An 18,225-nucleotide genomic window follows, 5' to 3' on the forward strand; every position below is an offset into this window, starting at 1 on the left:
GTGAAAGGATAACATGAACGTGTTGCACCAAGACTATACGCGCACGAAAGAATCAGGAAACTGTCGGAAATAGGGGTCTCAGTCATAACAATGCAACACACGGCTGTCGTACATGTACATACAGAGCTCAAGCATGTCGGAAACGGATAAGTTTTATAGAGTTTCTTACTTTATTATGCCTTTTAACCAAAAGGCATTTATAAATGGGAAAAAAAAAGAGTGGTGACTCGTTCTTTAACGGCCGCTTCAAACCTTGCATGGTAGATGCCGTGTGATAAAGGCCCTAGCCTTTGGTTTGGGCCTTTATCACACGGCAACGACCCTGCCTGTATTAAACGGCCGTGAAAGAACTGTTCGCTACCCTATTATTCCTTTATTTATTAATGGGAATAACAGTGTTCGGACCTGGTCTTCACTGCATGGTAATGACCTTGGTTCGGTCATCACCACGCAATGAATACATAACCCTTGCACTGTTATTCCCTAATAAGTATTCCCTGCTTGAAGCCATGGTTTCATTGTATATCCCACCATGGAGGGAGGAAAAGAAGGAGCTCGAACGACCCGCAAAACCGCAGAGTAACAAAAGAATACCCTGACAATGCCCGTCTGACCAGTGGAGAAAGATAGGAGACCTCTAGCTGGACGGCCAATTAATGAGCAGGATTAGATCTCTTTGTACAGAACGTGCGGTACCGCCGCTCTGCACCGTTGCCTTCGTGTAAAGTTGAATCATTGAAGACAAGAATTGTGAATATACATGTGTTCATTTACCGTTTGTGGTGTTTCACTGAAACATCATTGCATATTTTTACTTTTTTGTGACTTTCCGGTCACTGTCGGTGGTTCAAAATTTGGGTATTAGCACACGAGGGCGGTTGGTATCAATTGTGTTTTTTTATTTGGTAGGCACAAGTGTACACAATTTTTATCAGGTCTCAAAAAAGTTGTTGTTTCTGTATTATATCCATACGACATATGACACCATAGTTGAGTGAAGAACCAAGTGCGCACGCGCAAACTCACATACGCCATGTCGCCCATTGCCTGTATGAGAAATGCGGGTGATTACGAGGTGTTGTTAAATGACCGAGGTACTACGGGTTTGACTTTTTAAAGTCCCTTCGTTTGAGCTCCTTCTTTCCTTCCTCCATGATCCCACCTACAATAAATAAATGTATTCACAGCGATGAGGTTATTAACCAGCTCTACAAGTTTTACTTATTTGTTTATTAAAAACATTTCAAAGTCACAGCCAGAGATCAATTGAATTTAAATATTAACAATATTCATTAAAAAAAAAAAAAATTCAAAACAAAAATTGAAAGGCAGAAGGCCAGCTTTTGATTAAAGGGTCACATTGCCCTTGGTTCGGGTGAGCTGGTCTATGAAAAGCCTTTTAAACTGTTTGTTATAAATTACATACTGTATGGATAGAAAGATGTTTTAAAAGTAGAATACAATGATCTACACAACTGGCACGGTTTTCTTTTATATGCCGCGAACTAACACGGCACGCAAATATGTGGAGTCAACCTGAACGTGTTGGCTCGCAAAACTGACAACAATGCTCATGGGATACTCACACTACTGAATAATTAAAAAGAAACTGATGTTATATTCATTCCAGGAAGGTAAAGTTAAACATGTAAAGCCCGGTTCATTCAGAATTGCTGAGTCGAAATAAACTGCAGGGGAGAAAGTAAAGGCAGTGGACACTATTGGTAATTACTCAAAATAATTATTAGCATAAAACCTTACTTGGTAACGAGTAATGGGGAGAGGTTGGTAGTATAAAACATTGTGAGAAACGGCTCCCTCTGAAGTAACCTAGTTTTTGAGAAAGAAGTAATTTTCCACAAATTTGATTTCGAAATATCAGATTTAGAATTTGAGGTCTCAAAATCAAGCATCTGTAAGCACACAACTTCGTGTGAAAATAGTGTTTTTTCTTTCATTATTATCTCGCAACTTCGATGACCGATTGAGCTCAAATTTTCACAGGTTTGTTATTTTATGCATATGTTGAGATACACCAAACGTGAAGGCTAGTCTTTGACAAATACCAATAGTGTCCACTGTCTTTAAGTGTATTTTCATGGTAGTCAGCAGGGCTAGTAACCCAGAATTGTTTTTAGTAGCCCTGATGAGATTTTGGTGGCCCCAAAAACACATTACGTCTTAAGATACGGCACAAATTGGTCACCGAAAGTGTTTCATTTTTACAATACCATCAGCACAAGTCATTATTGTTTGTGATGTTATTTTACTGCATTATTTTTGCACTAGCCGGCCGGACTATCAAATTGGAAAAAAGGAGTAGCCCGGCTGTAAACATGGTAGTGACAATTTCGACCCCTGAAACTGGTTCGCAACCAGACTGCATGGTGTATCATACATTGTCTTTTACTTATGACTACTTCTCACACTGTTAATGAGGCAATAGACCGATCCATTAAGCTCCGCCCCATTGTGTATTGACCAATCACAACGCAATGAATGTCTGACAAATAAAGTCCGACATGCGTGTGAGTATGCTTGGAGCGCGCGGCAGAGTTGTGCAGAAAGGCTTAGGAGAGGCTCACGTGTTCTTGCTCACACCTGCGTCGTGGGCGGCGGAGCCTAATGGATCGGTCTATTGTCACAATGACTCCTTGAAGCCCAACTCATACTTCCTGCAAATGCGAGTTTCGACGTCACACATTCACAACGAATAATTCACAACAGTTGAACTGTGCTCAGCTGCTGTATAAAACAGCCATGTGACATTATACAATTGTTGCACGCTGTGATGGGGACCATGGCGTTTTGTACAGCTCGGGTGCCATTTTCCCCCCAACGAGGGTGTAGAAAACCCATGGATCCCAACTACAGCGTGCAACAATTGTTTTGTTATACCGGGGTAACATTATTATTCCTCTTTTTGAAGTTCGGTTTTCATCTTCACACATTATAACAACGGAGTATGCATCTAGTTTAATAAGCAGATGAACAGTTGTTCAAATAAGAAACAATTCTTTACTGTTCCCTCGAACCCGTGGCCGTTTTGTGCCAAGTCCTGGAAATCGACCAACACTGGGAACCAGTAATGTACACCGGTTAACAAAACTCAATACCCGCCGCAAGGTGGTATATGTGTGTTGTTGTCGCCTGTCACGTGATTGGTTCTCGACCAATCAAACTTTACAGTTTGTTACCGAGGTATTACCACAAAATTTGCTTAGCATTCGCAGGCAGAATGAACTGGGCTTTAGTTGGTCTAACTTGTACATGTCCCGCTATTTCTGAACTGAATTCTGGCCACTATATTATACAAGTACATGTATATCAAACAGCATTAAAAAAAAAACATTCGGAATCGCATAAACCGTACTGCTTTTAAAACAAGGTATGACCTAATTAATAATCTATGATCTACTTTTGGTTAAACTTTTTTTACAAAAATATGTATAATTCAAATACCACAGTGTTAAAAATGGTTTAACTTCCCTCTACTAACAGAAAGACGCCTAGGAACAACTGTACAGGTTTATTTTGGCCCAAGGTCTTTTTAGTGGCTACAATCATATTCATCTTGTTGGTGTTTTTAAACTTTTGAAAAAGGAAGTAGCTATAATCCTTTAGGATTTTTCAAAGTCTGTTTGGAAGAAATGTTGGCAAAGAACACAGTTGTTTGGTTTGATGTTTGGAACAGTAGGCCTTTACTCTGCTCCCCTTCGGGAGAAGTACATGTACTGGTCGAAACATCAATACCTAAACTCTGGCTCTTTTTAGAGCCGAACACTTCATCCAAAAGCAGGGTTTTCCTTTGTCTGATAACTCTGCAGTGACTAGCCAGCGGTACCAGTCAGCTTGTCAATAAGCCATTTGTGGGCAAGATTTGAATATTGTCTGGTACATGTACAATGTCATGCTTGATCACAAGTTACCAGTTAAAGTTAAATTCCTCAGACTACCGAGACAGTAGCTATGCCCACACATTCCTTGCTATATGCTTGAAATAAGCATGGAATTTCCAACTTAGGTAAGCCGATTAATCTGTGTAAGGCAGGCAAAGCCATGAAAGTTGGGCTTGGTCCTTAGGCGATTTAAATGAAATTTGGCAAGCAGACCACTTTTAAGGGAATTACACATGGGTGCATCGACGACGAGAATCCTTGTTATAGTAATACTTTGTTATTGTAATACTTCCTATTACACACACCAAGCAAGTTTGGGCTGAAGCTGAAGTAGTGTGTTCTTCCTTTTCAGACTTTTCCCCAAACCCCAACCTTTTTTCGGTACACATGTTACCGCTCAAATGAACTGAGCTGCCAACTTTCACAAACATTTCTAAAAGCAATCTTATTAAAAGCTGCATCTTTTTGCCATCGTTAGCGACTGTGCTGTCGTAGTGTTCTTTTACCATAGCTGTGATCCCTGCGCTGGTTTGTGTTGTTGGCCCCGTTGGATTGAGAACAGCCTTTTTGCCATACATCAACGGCATCGGGGAGGTTCCATTTAAGGAGATTGACAAAGAAATCTTCCAGCTTCTGGGCTTGGAGTAAGACATGCTGGTCATTCTGTGGGAGGATAGATTCAAGAAAAGGGGTATGTTTTAGATTAAAGGGAAGGTACACATTTGGTAGTTACTCAAAACAAATATTAACTTAAAAACTGACTTGGTAACGAGCATTGGAGAGCTGTTGATAGTACAAAACACTGTGGGAAACGACTCCCTCTGAAGTAACATATTTTTTTAAGAAAGAGGTAATTTCTCACTAAAATAATAAAAGACTTCTAGCTAGAAGCCTTTTATTCCTATCTGAAAGCACACAAATTCGTCCAACAAGGGTGTTTTTTCTTTCATCATTTTCTCGCAACTTCGATGACCGATTGAGCCCAAAATTTCACATGCTGGTTATTTTATGCTTATGACGGGATACACCAAGCGAGAACAAAGGTCTTTGACAATTACCAAACGTGTACCTTCCCTTTAAGTCAACAATCAATCAATCAAATAGATGGAACTTGTGACTTTTTTTTTTCACAGAGATTCAGGAAAGTACCGAGTATACAGTGCTAACACATCTGTGTATGGGTAAAATCAAAGTAGACATTCATTATCTCTATGCAAATTTAACATCTACTAAATCGTTGCTAAAACATAGGATTCTAACTGCCTCTAGCTACCGGGCAATCTTGGTGGTCTAGTTGGTATGACACTGCTCTAGAAGTGCAAAGGTCGCGGTTCGAGTCCCACCCAAGTAACATGTGATTTTTTTTCACAAAGCTCTGGGAGAGTCCTGAGTATACAGTGCTAAAAACTCACATACTTGAAACCAAAATTAAAGGAACACGTTGCCTTGGATCGGACGAGTTGATCTATAAAAAGCGTTTGTAACCCTTTTTTATAAAATGCATATCATTGGAAAGATGTTTTAAAAGTAGAATACAATGATCCACACAAGTTTGCCTTGAAATTGCGTGGTTTTCCTTATACTGTGCGAACTAACACGGTCGGCCATTTATGGGAGTCAAAAGCTTGACTCCCATAGATGGCCGACCGTGTTAGTCGACGAGATGCAATTTCAAAGGCATGTTTGTGTGGATCATTATATTCTACTTTTAAAGCATCTTTCCAACCATGTGCATTTTATTAAAGTCACCTGGAAATAGAATGTTTTTTCTTTAAAGCATAAGAGTATATGCCTACGAACAACAAAACAATTTTTTTAGTATTTGTTTGTCAAGATTTATATGTTTAAAAAATATATAAAGTTGTTTGGGGGGCTGACTCCACCTACCCCTTTTGTGACGTCAATGGAGGCAGACTTTGCCTGCAATGCGTATAGTAAACACACGTGCAAAATACATGTATGTCCAAGTCGTGAGTTGGTACATTTTAAAAAGTGTTTTTCTGCATTCAGCAGCAATACACCTGGTCGGCATTGCCGGGAAAAACTCACGACTTGGTCCGTACGTGTACTTTGCAATTGTGTTTACTCTACGCATTACAGGCAAAGTCTGCCTCAGATAGGAATAAAAGACTTCTAGCTAGAAGTATTTTATTATTTTAAAGAGAAATCACCTCTTTCTCAAAAACTATGTTACTTCAGAGGGAGTCGTTTCCCACAATGTTTTATCCTTTCAACCGCTCTCCAATGCTGGTTACCAAGTCAGTTTTTAAGTTAGTATTTGTTTTGAGTAATTACCAAACGTGTACCTTCCCTTTAAGCCGCACCAGGAAATTTGTTATTGCGACAAGCCCCCTTGTTTTTTTTCTCTCACCTCATAATATTGCTTAGCGTTGTTCAACAAGAGACGGACATCATCCAGGAAGGACTGCTGGTTGTTGTAGTGCTTATTGCAGCATTTGTTTTGCATCATGTGAAGATCTATGGGAGAGGCGATGGTTCCCTCGTAGTCTGGATCCTGCATAAGAGGTCAAAGATAGAGGTCAAATTTGTACTTCAATGTAAAGATCTACCGAGGGAGGTTATGGTTTCCTCATAGTCTGGACCCGTATAAGAGGTCAAAGGTTAGGGGTCAAATATAAATTTCAGTGTGAAGATCTACAGGGGAGGTGATGGTTACTTCATAGTGTGGATCCTGCATAAGAGGTCAAAGGTTAGAGGTCAAAATCAATTTCAATTTGAAGATCTACAGGGCGGGTAATGGTTTCCTCATAGTTTGGATCCTGCATAAGAGGTCAAAGGTTAGAGGTCAAAATCAATTTCATATTGAAGATCTACAGGGCGGGTAATGGTTTCCTCATAGTTTGGATCCTGCACAAGAGGTCAAAGGTGAGAGGTGCGTTCTGCTCAGGGAAACATTTGTGCTACCGTTTTTAAAATGTGCTTCAAGCTAACAATTTCAACCGGACTGCATTGTGTTAAAATGTTTACGCATGTTCGTTTCAATCTGCTGGACCAATCGTGTGGTTGCCGAGATGAAAATATCCCGGTCGTGACACTTTGGATGGGATGTAAAGCTGTACTTTGCACAAAAAGGGGTTCGCTCCGTCATGCATGTTTTTTTTAGATCAGCAGCATATTGCACCACAGAACGCTGTAAACTAATATGTATGTCTCATACTTCAAAAACGAAACTCCACATGCCATGCAGGAAAAAATACTGAATGCTGAAATGACTTGAGCACACTGAATTACGGGTTTGCGTGCTATATATACAAGTAAGAAGCCACTATTCTTCTTGAGATGTATTTCAAGTGGGATTGCAGACAATAAATAAACACACTGTGCAAAGGAGCTGCCATACTGGTTTTTTTTTTTATTGACTATCCCTGGGAATGCAGGTCATGGTGTGACCTTTGACATGTGCTGTATGCAAATTATACAGTACTAAACATATCACAACTCTTACCTCTGATTGATCTGGCGTCGTTCTGAATGGTCCACTGTCTCTGTATCTCAACATCTTACTAATGATGTCTTCAGCAATCTAAGAATTAAAAACAAAACCATGGAGACACGATACCAAAAACATTTATTCATTCATTCAACCGGCTTCCAAAGAACATTTGTGATGGCTTTCCAATTGCTCCTGTCCAGCATGCTTTTGCCCGAGGGCGAAAGCTTTCGAGCGCCAAAGCTTGCGAGCGCAAAGCCTGTTCACATATAATTATCTTTGGTTTTAGAAGCCCTTCTCTCTAATATGGGGTGTTCTGGTTATGGTTTTATCTTCATGTTTTGTAAATTGGATCTCAAAGGAACATTACAGAGTCTGTCTGAGTTTGTAAGAAAATACCCATCTAGAATCACATATTATTTACATAAACTTACACTGTATAAATGAGGATGATCGAAGAAAACATCCCTTGAAACATTTCTATCCGAAATATTTGATGAGAAATAAATAAAACCAAGTTCTTGTTTGGAGTTATCATGCAAAATGTGTAAACAACTTCACTACATGTGACCCAGATGGCCGATCGATCTCAAATTTCTACAGGTTTGTCAGTTTATGTATATGGTGGATTACATAAAGTGCTTACACTGCCAGCAACTGTTTTGTTAGCAAACACCAGATGTGTAATGTTCATTTAAAGGCAGTGGACACTATTGGTAGTTACTCATGATAGTTATTCGCATAAAACCTTACTTGATAACGAGTAATTAAGAGATGTGTGTAGTATAAAACATTGTGAGAATGGCTCCTTCTGAAGTAACGCGGTTTTCGAGAAAGAAGTAAGTTTCTACTAATTTTATTTCAAGACCTCAGAGTTGGATTTTGAGGTCTCAAAATCAAACATCTGAAAGCACAAATCTTCGTGTGGAAAGGGTGTTTTTTTCTTTCATTCTATCTCGCAACTTCAACGACCAATTGAGTTCAAATATTCACAAGTTTGTTATTTAATGCACATGTTGAGATACACCAAGTGAGAGCACTGGTCTTTAACAATTACCAAAGGTGTTGAATGTCTTTAAAAAGAGAGAAATCATAATCTGGAGTTTACCTTGATCCCAAACACAATCTTAGCTTTCTTGGCCAGTCTCGCCTCCTCAAGCCTCCTCTTCTTTGCCTTCTGTTTCTTCCTCTTCAAGGCTACAGCGGCTTTCTTGGCAATCTCTTTTTGTTTAGTCGTAGACAGCGCACGACGCTTTGGTTTCATACACGGTGTGCAGACCCATCGACCCCTGAAATAAGAAACCACAAACTAATCTCAGAGAAGAACAAATGAATAATATCATGCAGCCCTCTTTGTCCAGGTAGTAACCTTTAGAAGTTGCGCATGGGTGGTTCATAGCAGTCTTTATAGTAAAATCAAAATTAATATTCTTTATCCCGGCTGGAAATATAGTAAACCACATTTATAACCAGTTGGCGAAGTACTTGGTCCTTTAAGAGTGCATAAAAAACTAATTGTCCTTCAGGCCCGGTCAAACAGGCCCCAATAACAACAACGAAAACGTTAAAAATGCACGCCCTCGCTTGGTTGAATAAAAGCGTGGGCGTCTTTTACGCGGAGCAATTCAACCAATAGAATATGTTCTCTTTGCGTCGTTAGAGTTATCATTTTCGTTATTGCTGCAGTGTGAATCGGCCTCAAAGGCCCAGTCACACAAGCCCCGGTAATGAGAACGAAAATGAAATTGTTAAAAATGCACGCCCTCGATTGATTAAAGCGTGGGCGTATTCTGCGTTGAGCAATTCAACCAGTACTATGTGTTCTCTTTGCGTCTCTATCGTTTTTCATTATCGATGCAGTGTGACTCGGCCTTTCCTCTTCAGACCCTTTTTGTCTAGGTACTGACCTTGGGAAGTTGCGCATGGGTGGTTCATGGCAGTCTTTATGGTAAGCAGCATACCAAGCACACATAGCCATAAGGTTAAACGTGAATAGCAAAATATCAAAGGAGGGCGCTGTTGAACCCACACAAAGATATAAGCGATGCGTGCGCGCGTCGCGCATGACAACATACATTGCATTAGGAAATCTGCACAATCTGCCTACCCATATCGCATTGCGGTTCTGAATCGTGATAAACCTTACTAACTAGGCCCCGGCATTTCGCAATAGCTAGAGGCAGACGAGTTTATCCAAAAACTTAATTTTTTACTTTGGAGAGCCTTTTTGACCAATTACTACGTTACTAACCTTGGGAAGTTGCGCATGGGTGGTTCATGACAGTCTTTATGGTAAGCGGCAGGACACCGAGCACACATAGCCAGCTCACCACCCTCATGGCAAACCTCACATACTTCATCGTGTTCATAGCTCGCATCAGAATCAGAGTTAGAGTCAGAATTAGACTCGGATTCTTCATCAGACTCCTCCTGAAAGGAAAATGAAAAAAGAATTATAATAATAATCAATATTTATCAGTCAAAGTAGAGAAAGACAGTCTTTGTTTGTTAATGGACCCATACTGTATTGTACATGGAAGTTTTATCTATTAGCTTTATTATGAGACATCGTCTATCTCACAAGGCTAAAAGAGATGTTAAATTTGCATCAGGGATAAAGAATATTATTATTATTTTTTTTTTTACCCATACACCGATGTGTGTAAGCACTGTGTATACTCAGTACTTTCCCCGAGTCCTGTGAAAAAATATCACAGGCTTGGTACTCGGGTGCAATTCGAACCCACGACCCTTGCAATTCCAGAGCAGTGTCTTACCAACTAGACTACCGAGGTTGCCCGGTAGCTGATATCACAAGGCTAGATGGCCAGTGTAAGGTGAGCGCTAAACTTAAAGGAACACGTTGCCTTGGATCGGACGAGTTGGTCAAAACAAAAGCGTTTGTAATCGTTTTTTTTTTATAAAATGCATATGGGTAGAAAGATTTGTAAAAGTAGAATACAATGATCCACACAAGTTTGCCTCGAAATTGCGTGGTTTTCCTTCTACCGTTCGAACTAACACGGTCGGCCATTTATGGGAGTCAACATTTTGACCCCCATAAATGGCCGACGTGTTAGTCGACGAGGTAAAAGGAAAACCATGCAATTTCGAGGCATGTTTGTGTGGATCATTGTATTCTACTTTTACAAATCTTTCTACCCATATGCATTTTATAAAAAACGGTTACAAGCGCTTTTCAAAGACCAACTCGACCGATCCAAGGCGATGTGTTCCTTTAACTGATTTGGGCTGTCGAACAAAATCACATTGCCACCTACTCCTTGGGCTGAAACAGGGTTACCCCGTTCACAGTCCGTAAGGAATTAGGATGTAGGCAAGGGTATATGTGACCCACTCTGTGAAAATGAGTCACATGTCGCCCAATGCAATATTAAGTTATGGACAGTTTAATGTGGAAAATGTATAAAACAAAATAAAAAATTTAAAAATCGTTTGATTTTCTTTTTAATATCTTTAGTTGCATGGTTAACCTTTAGAACACTTACTTTTAGGCAATAAAGCTATGAATACAACACTTTTGTGATCATACTTAAGTCTAATTTGTATCCTTTTGAACACAATGGTAGTTTAAAATATCATTTTACTTGTAATTCGTTTTTCACAAAAAAATGGTGTAGTGGTTAACTTCAAACGGGAGTAACTCAGCAACGCGGTACACCCCAAAGCTTAGACACATACCAAATTACTGCTGCTGATGTGTTCTTTCCAGCCAGACATATAACTCAATTCCTGAAATTTCTTACATCTGACTCATTTTCACAGAGCGGGTCACATATGCCCTCTTGGGCCCTGGCAGGTAGAGCAGAATGCTTTCCAACTTGTTTTGCAAACTGACTTGTTCAAGGGCACAAGTGTCATGACCCGGATTTGAACCCAAACTCTGCCGTTAATAACACCAGAGTTTGGGTCTGGTGAACTAGATCACTCGGTCACGACATAATAATAACAACAATAACAAATTCTTATATAGCGCATTTTACAGTAACCGTATCAATGCGCTTTACATTAATGCCCTGGTCATTGGGTCAATAACATCCCTTTAATCTTTCTCAGCTCCCATGAAGGAGCATACAGCCCCCGAGCTGCCGGTGCGCTCCGAAGGCTTTTCATTCACTATAATAACCTCGACCCTCGCAGGTCCTGGGGTGAAGAGAAGCAATTATAGAACAGTATCTTACTCAGGGACAAGATACTCAGGACCAGTATTCAAACCCACACTATGGATTGTTAGCACCAGAACTTGAATTTGATGCTCTTATATAAAGCTATTGGACCCTTTCGGTTCAGAAAAAAAAAATAAAAGTTCACAGATTTACAAATAACTTACAGGGTTTACAGAAGGCAATGGTGAAAGACTTCTCTTGAAATATTATTCCATAAAATGCTTTACTTTTTGAGAAAACAGCAAAACAATATAAATTCTCGTTAATTACGGATTTGTTTTAAACACATGTCATGACACGGCGAAACGCGCAGAAACAAGGGTGGGTTTTTCCGTTGTTTTCTCCCGACTCCGATGACCGATTGAGCCTAAATTTTCACAGGTTTGTTATTTCGTCAGCGACGCCACGAAGTAGCACTGTGCCATACCATAATGCAATATACAAAAAAAAAAATTTTTTTTTTTTTTTTGGATTTACGTGCAAAGTTAGTCAAAATCTTCCTTTTCCCAAAATGTTGAGGTTCCAAGTCCGTTGTCTTGGTAATTACGCTAATGAGTGTGTTGAATTTTCGCCAAGTTGGCGATTTTTCGTTTTCACGAAGTAGCACAGAAGTCGGTGCTACTTCGTGAAAACGGTATTGAGCGATTTTTGAGGTTTTGCGGTTTCACGAAGTAGCACCGCAATCTCGTTCTCAGAGTTTTACTTTACACAAGTACAAGTTAACGCACGAACGCGATCACAATAGAAACGACGTTGCATTCAAAATGGCGCCACTCCAGTCTTTCCGGGATGCCGGTTTGGTTGTCATCGACAACTTAACATACAGCTTAAACAATGGGTGTAAGTATAATAATTTTAATTCAATTTATTTAATAAACTAGCGCTGATCATTTATAAAGCAATCTCATGTCTCAAGAATCCTGTATAATTCAAATAAAACCGGACAAAGCCGGCAGACAGTCAGACGGTAGACTAAGTTTTGGTTGTCATGGACATGGTTGTATGTAAACTTACATGTACACCGTACTAATTATCGGGCCTAATTATCACGTACTACTCCTAGTCCTACACAGTAGTACTACAATACAGAGTACAGACATCCAGAGAGAGCTATAGGCCTGATATTATGACCGTTGGGCCATGAGAATGCATGACTGGATTTATAATAATATTTATCACTGTATCACTGATGATAGTGATACATAATTCCAATTGTAATATTATAATTATTAATACTATAATAATAATAGTCACACTGTGAATGTGACTGATAATAGTGGTGATACTATCACGATCAGTCTCATTCATGCAAGGGTAGGGCTAGGCTGTAGTAGGTACGTACTGTACTAGTACTAGTAGTAGGCGTACTAGTAATACTTGAAATTCTAGTACTCTTTATAGTGGTATAAATCACTGACATTACTGCAAGGCCTTCTCCTCTCTGACTGTGATTATAAAGAGTAATTTGATTACGCCTGGCCTAAGTCGTTCATATTGACTCATCATGATGACTGTGCACAGTATTGTCATCAATGAGCCGTCTCCATTAATGTTGATGTGTTTTACATTGAGAAATGTTTATCAAATATCAGTTTCATGTTTACTAATTTGTTTATCCTATCTAGTTCATGTAATCTGCATATACGTTGTCATTGGAATCCTGTTTGCATGCTTTAATATAATGTGTGACGGAATCACTCCCTTCACTTCTTCCTTGTGCTTTAATTTGCAGAATTTGGAGTGATGTATTGAATCGTGCATCGGGGAATTCCAATATTATATAAGATGTCAAGAAAACAGCAGTAAGTTGATTGTATTCTCTAAAATGTACAGCATATTACTTTGAAATAATGACATTCGTACATAATCTACCAATCTACATTTAAAAACAAATTCTAATTAAACATGCATGCCAGTATTTTGTGACATGGACAATCCGAATTTAGGAACTAGATGCCTTACTTTTGACTGCAATGGGGCACTAATGGCATTATAGGAGTACAACAATATTCCACAAACAAATCACACTTTTGAAGCAAATACTTTACATACATTTACAGTTTAAAAGATCTATGATCAATCTCAACCTTGGAATTAGGACATACTGCTTTATAAAACGTCTCATTGCTTCTTTACCACACTATTTGTATGGTTTGACCCCAGTCTTCATATAAAAGGGTGCCACCTTGCAGTCAAAAATAAGTCATGGTGATATTTGAAGTTAACATACATCTGGGTTGAAGATGTAGAAAATACCTGTGAGGAACAAGTTCACCGGTAACGTCATATATTTTGAAGGCTTTAAATTGAATAGACATTTAAAAAACGAATAACTCAACAAAAGTAATGATCTAGAGATTATCACTTGTGACTATAATGGTCAAGGTTTAGGAACTATGTGAATTGACACAGATAAAGCACATTAAAATGTTTTGTCCAATCATGTTTTGCATAAACTGATTTCAGGGGGGAGGGGTGTTAATGCAACACAACATCCTACCCCAAATTATATACAAAAACAGTTGCTAGACAAGTTTACATCTTATTTTCAAAGGACAGGTACACCTGTGCATTCATGTTTGTCTATGTTGTAATACAGATTTATCTTTTTTACAGATTGGATCCCCAAACTGATCTTTTGGTGGAATGGAAGGATGGAACTAAAAATGTGGTCAAGATACAGGACATCATCCTAGTGAGCAGAAAGCTTGAAAAGGGGTGCAAAATATCAATGAAATGGGGACAGCAGACATGGGAAGGACGGGTGCTAGATGTTGAAGGCAACACCGATAGTGATGATGATTCGGATTCCGATATTCCTCTTGCTCAGCTAAAAGCAAACAACCAAACCAAAGCTCAAGGTAAGCACCCTACTGTACTTTCATTTTATTAATAAACTGAGAATACTGAAATTTCATAAAATTATTTTTGTCTCTCTCTTAATTTGCATGGCAGTAATGTCATGAATACACTTACATGTTTAAAACTCATTTATTATCAAACTACACCCTCAATGTTGGTGAAAGTTTTAAGTACATGTAACAAACATTTCAGGTGGACCTGTAAACAAACTTGCATCAGACGCACGCCTAATCAAATATAATTTCCAATCATAGATAAATCAATTAATCGTAAAATTAAACAAAATACATTTTCATTACTGATTTTACGTACTAATGTCAGACATATATGATAACTGTCCATTATCATTTTATGTTTTTGTATTTTATCTTACATTAGATACGTATGGCTCATCACAGATGCCTGCAAGATGTGACGATTTTTTCTGCAGCGGAGAGGTCTGGGCAGCTTGTAACAAATGTTTGTGTTTCCTTTGCTATGACCATTTTCTAGTAAATAAGGATTGTAGTACACATAATCTGTATCATGGCTTAACACACACATCAGCTTCCATATTACAAACAGAAACACCCTTGTGTGCATCACCAAGTGGAGTTTATGGGCATGGTTTGCAGTATCAAACTTTAAATTCAGAGCTTTTTGATAGTTCATCTACATCTTTCACAGAGTTGCTGTTAGCTGGACATGATGAGTCTGTAGCCACTCTTCCTTCATCATCCAGCTACCCTAGTTCCAGTCGTACTCCTTCAACTTTGTCTGTGGGTGGATGTGCCCCCTTAGCTGGACATGACGGTCTTACATCTCTGTCTTCAAATAGCAGTGTGCCTTCTACACGACCCCCTCCTTCAACTTTGTCTGTGGGTGGATGTGCCCCCTTAGCTGGACATGACGGTCTTACATCTCTGTCTTCAAATAGCAGTGTGCCTGCTACACGACTCCCTCCTTCAACTTTGTCTGTGGGTGGATGTGCCCCCTTGGCTGGACATGACGGTGGTCTTACATCTCTGTCTTCAAATAGCAGTGTGCCTTCTACACAACCCCCTCCTTCAACTTTGTCTGTGGGTGGATGTGCCCCCTTAGCTGGACATGACGGTCTTACATCTCTGTCTTCAAATAGCAGTGTGCCTTCTACACAACTCCCTCCTTCAACTTTGTCTGTGGGTGGATGTGCCCCCTTAGCTGGACATGACGGTGGTCTTACATCTCTGTCTTCAAATAGCAGTGTGCCTGCTACACAACTCCCTCTTTCAACTTTGTCTGTGGGTGGATGTGCCCCCTTAGCTGGACATGACAGTCTTACATCTCTGTCTTCAAATAGCAGTGTGCCTTCTACACAACTCCCTCCTTCAACTTTGTCTGTGGGTGGATGTGCCCCCTTAGCTGGACATGACAGTCTTACATCTCTGTCTTCAAATAGCAGTGTGCCTTCTACACAACTCCCTCCTTCAACTTTGTCCGTGGGTGGATGTACCCCCTTTACAGCTGGACATGACGGTCTTACATCTCTGTCTTCAAATAGCAGTGTGCCTTCTACACAACTCCCTCCTTCAACTTTGTCTGTGGGTGGATGTGCCCCCTTAGCTGGACATGACAGTCTTACATCTCTGTCTTCAAATAGCAGTGTGCCTTCTACACAACTCCCTCCTTCAACTTTGTCCGTGGGTGGATGTACCCCCTTTACAGCTGGACATGACGGTCTTACATCTCTGTCTTCAAATAGCAGTGTGCCTGCTACACGACCCCCTCCTTCAACTTTGTCTGTGGGTGGATGTGCCCCCTTGGCTGGACATGACGGTCTTATATCTCTGTCTTCAAATAGCAGTGTGCCTTCTACACAACTCCCTCCTTCAACTTTGTCTGTGGGTGGATGTGCCCCCTTAGCTGGACATGACGGTGGTCTTACATCTCTGTCTTCAAATAGCAGTGTGCCTGCTACACGACTCCCTCCTTCAACTTTGTCTGTGGGTGGATGTACCCCCTTTACAGCTGGACATGACGGTCTTACATCTCTGTCTTCAAATAGCAGTGTGCCTGCTACACGACCCCCTCCTTCAACTTTGTCTGTGGGTGGATGTGCCCCCTTGGCTGGACATGACGGTCTTACATCTCTGTCTTCAAATAGCAGTGTGCCTTCTACACAACTCCCTCCTTCAACTTTGTCTGTGGGTGGATGTGCCCCCTTAGCTGGACATGACGGTGGTCTTACATCTCTGTCTTCAAATAGCAGTGTGCCTGCTACACAACTCCCTCTTTCAACTTTGTCTGTGGGTGGATGTGCCCCCTTAGCTGGACATGATGGTCTTACATCTCTGTCTTCAACTAGCAGTGTGCCTTCTACACAACTCCCTCCTTCAACTTTGTCTGTGGGTGGATGTGCCCCCTTAGCTGGACATGACGGTGGTCTTACATCTCTGTCTTCAAATAGCAGTGTGCCTGCTACACAACTCCCTCTTTCAACTTTGTCTGTGGGTGGATGTGCCCCCTTAGCTGGACATGATGGTCTTACATCTCTGTCTTCAACTAGCAGTGTGCCTTCTACACAACCCCCTCCTTCAACTTTGTCTGTGGGTGGATGTGCCCCCTTAGCTGGACATGACGGTCTTACATCTCTGTCTTCAAATAGCAGTGTGCCTTCTACACAACTCCCTCCTTCAACTTTGTCTGTGGGTGGATGTACCCCCTTTACAGCTGGACGTGACGGTCTTACATCTGTCTTCAAATAGCAGTGTGCCTGCTACACGACCCCCTCCTTCAACTTTGTCTGTGGGTGGATGTGCCCCCTTGGCTGGACATGACGGTCTTACATCTCTGTCTTCAAATAGCAGTGTGCCTTCTACACAACTCCCTCCTTCAACTTTGTCTGTGGGTGGATGTGCCCCCTTAGCTGGACATGACGGTGGTCTTACATCTCTGTCTTCAAATAGCAGTGTGCCTGCTACACAACTCCCTCTTTCAACTTTGTCTGTGGGTGGATGTGCCCCCTTAGCTGGACATGATGGTCTTACATCTCTGTCTTCAACTAGCAGTGTGCCTTCTACACAACCCCCTCCTTCAACTTTGTCTGTGGGTGGATGTGCCCCCTTAGCTGGACATGACGGTCTTACATCTCTGTCTTCAAATAGCAGTGTGCCTTCTACACAACTCCCTCCTTCAACTTTGTCTGTGGGTGGATGTACCCCCTTTACAGCTGGACATGACGGTCTTACATCTCTGTCTTCAAATAGCAGTGTGCCTGCTACACGACCCCCTCCTTCAACTTTGTCTGTGGGTGGATGTGCCCCCTTGGCTGGACATGAGCATTTAGCTTCTCTTCCTTCGTCGGCCAGCTTGCCTAGTTCACAAGCTTCATGGTATGATGCACACAGTGAACACTATGATGTGCAGCCAGATGATTTTAGAGTTGATGGTGAGTCAAGACCACTCTCTCCAAATGTTGTTAAAACACCCAAAAGCAAAAATTTGGCAGTTAAGCACAACAGAAACAGAGGAAACGCCTACATAATGGAAAAATCAAACAAATGTGTACCGTCAAAACATGGACAATTAGGAGAGAGTAACTGCTGCTTTTGCAAGTTCCAAGGTCGAGATTGCCCTAAGATTTCTACGGAACAACGTCACCAAATCAGGGAAGCCTATTACAACATGGCAGATTTGCAGAAACAACGTGAGTGGATAATAAGACACGTAGTTGTGAACCAGGTTTCAGATTTAAAGCGCAATTATTCCTACTATCTGCCACAGATAACCAAGGAGGGCCAGAAATGGAAGGTATGTCGTCAGATGTTTACAAGTACAATTGGTGTTTCTGTTTGTCAAGTCCGCACTG

At 40.7% G+C, this 18,225-nt stretch overlaps 1 protein-coding gene across 3 annotated transcripts in view; it reads right to left on the minus strand.

Moving 5' to 3' along the window:
• Window positions 1-2,567: 2,567 nt before the first annotated feature.
• Window positions 2,568-18,225, minus strand: part of LOC117299089 (tyrosine-protein kinase BAZ1B-like) — a 61,340-nt gene continuing 45,682 nt past the window's right edge. For all 3 annotated transcript variants that reach the window (XM_033782514.1, XM_033782513.1, XM_033782512.1), the window contains exons 25-29: window positions 9,602-9,780; window positions 8,459-8,639; window positions 7,366-7,443; window positions 6,271-6,414; window positions 2,568-4,562 (exon numbers count right to left, since the gene is read on the minus strand). In XM_033782514.1, the coding sequence (XP_033638405.1) occupies window positions 4,374-4,562; window positions 6,271-6,414; window positions 7,366-7,443; window positions 8,459-8,639; window positions 9,602-9,780 (771 nt within the window). In that variant the 3' untranslated portion in view covers window positions 2,568-4,373. The remainder of the gene's footprint in view (window positions 4,563-6,270; window positions 6,415-7,365; window positions 7,444-8,458; window positions 8,640-9,601; window positions 9,781-18,225) is intronic.

This window comes from Asterias rubens, chromosome 14, assembly GCF_902459465.1.
Source record: "Asterias rubens chromosome 14, eAstRub1.3, whole genome shotgun sequence".
NCBI classification, from domain to species: domain Eukaryota; kingdom Metazoa; phylum Echinodermata; class Asteroidea; order Forcipulatida; family Asteriidae; genus Asterias; species Asterias rubens.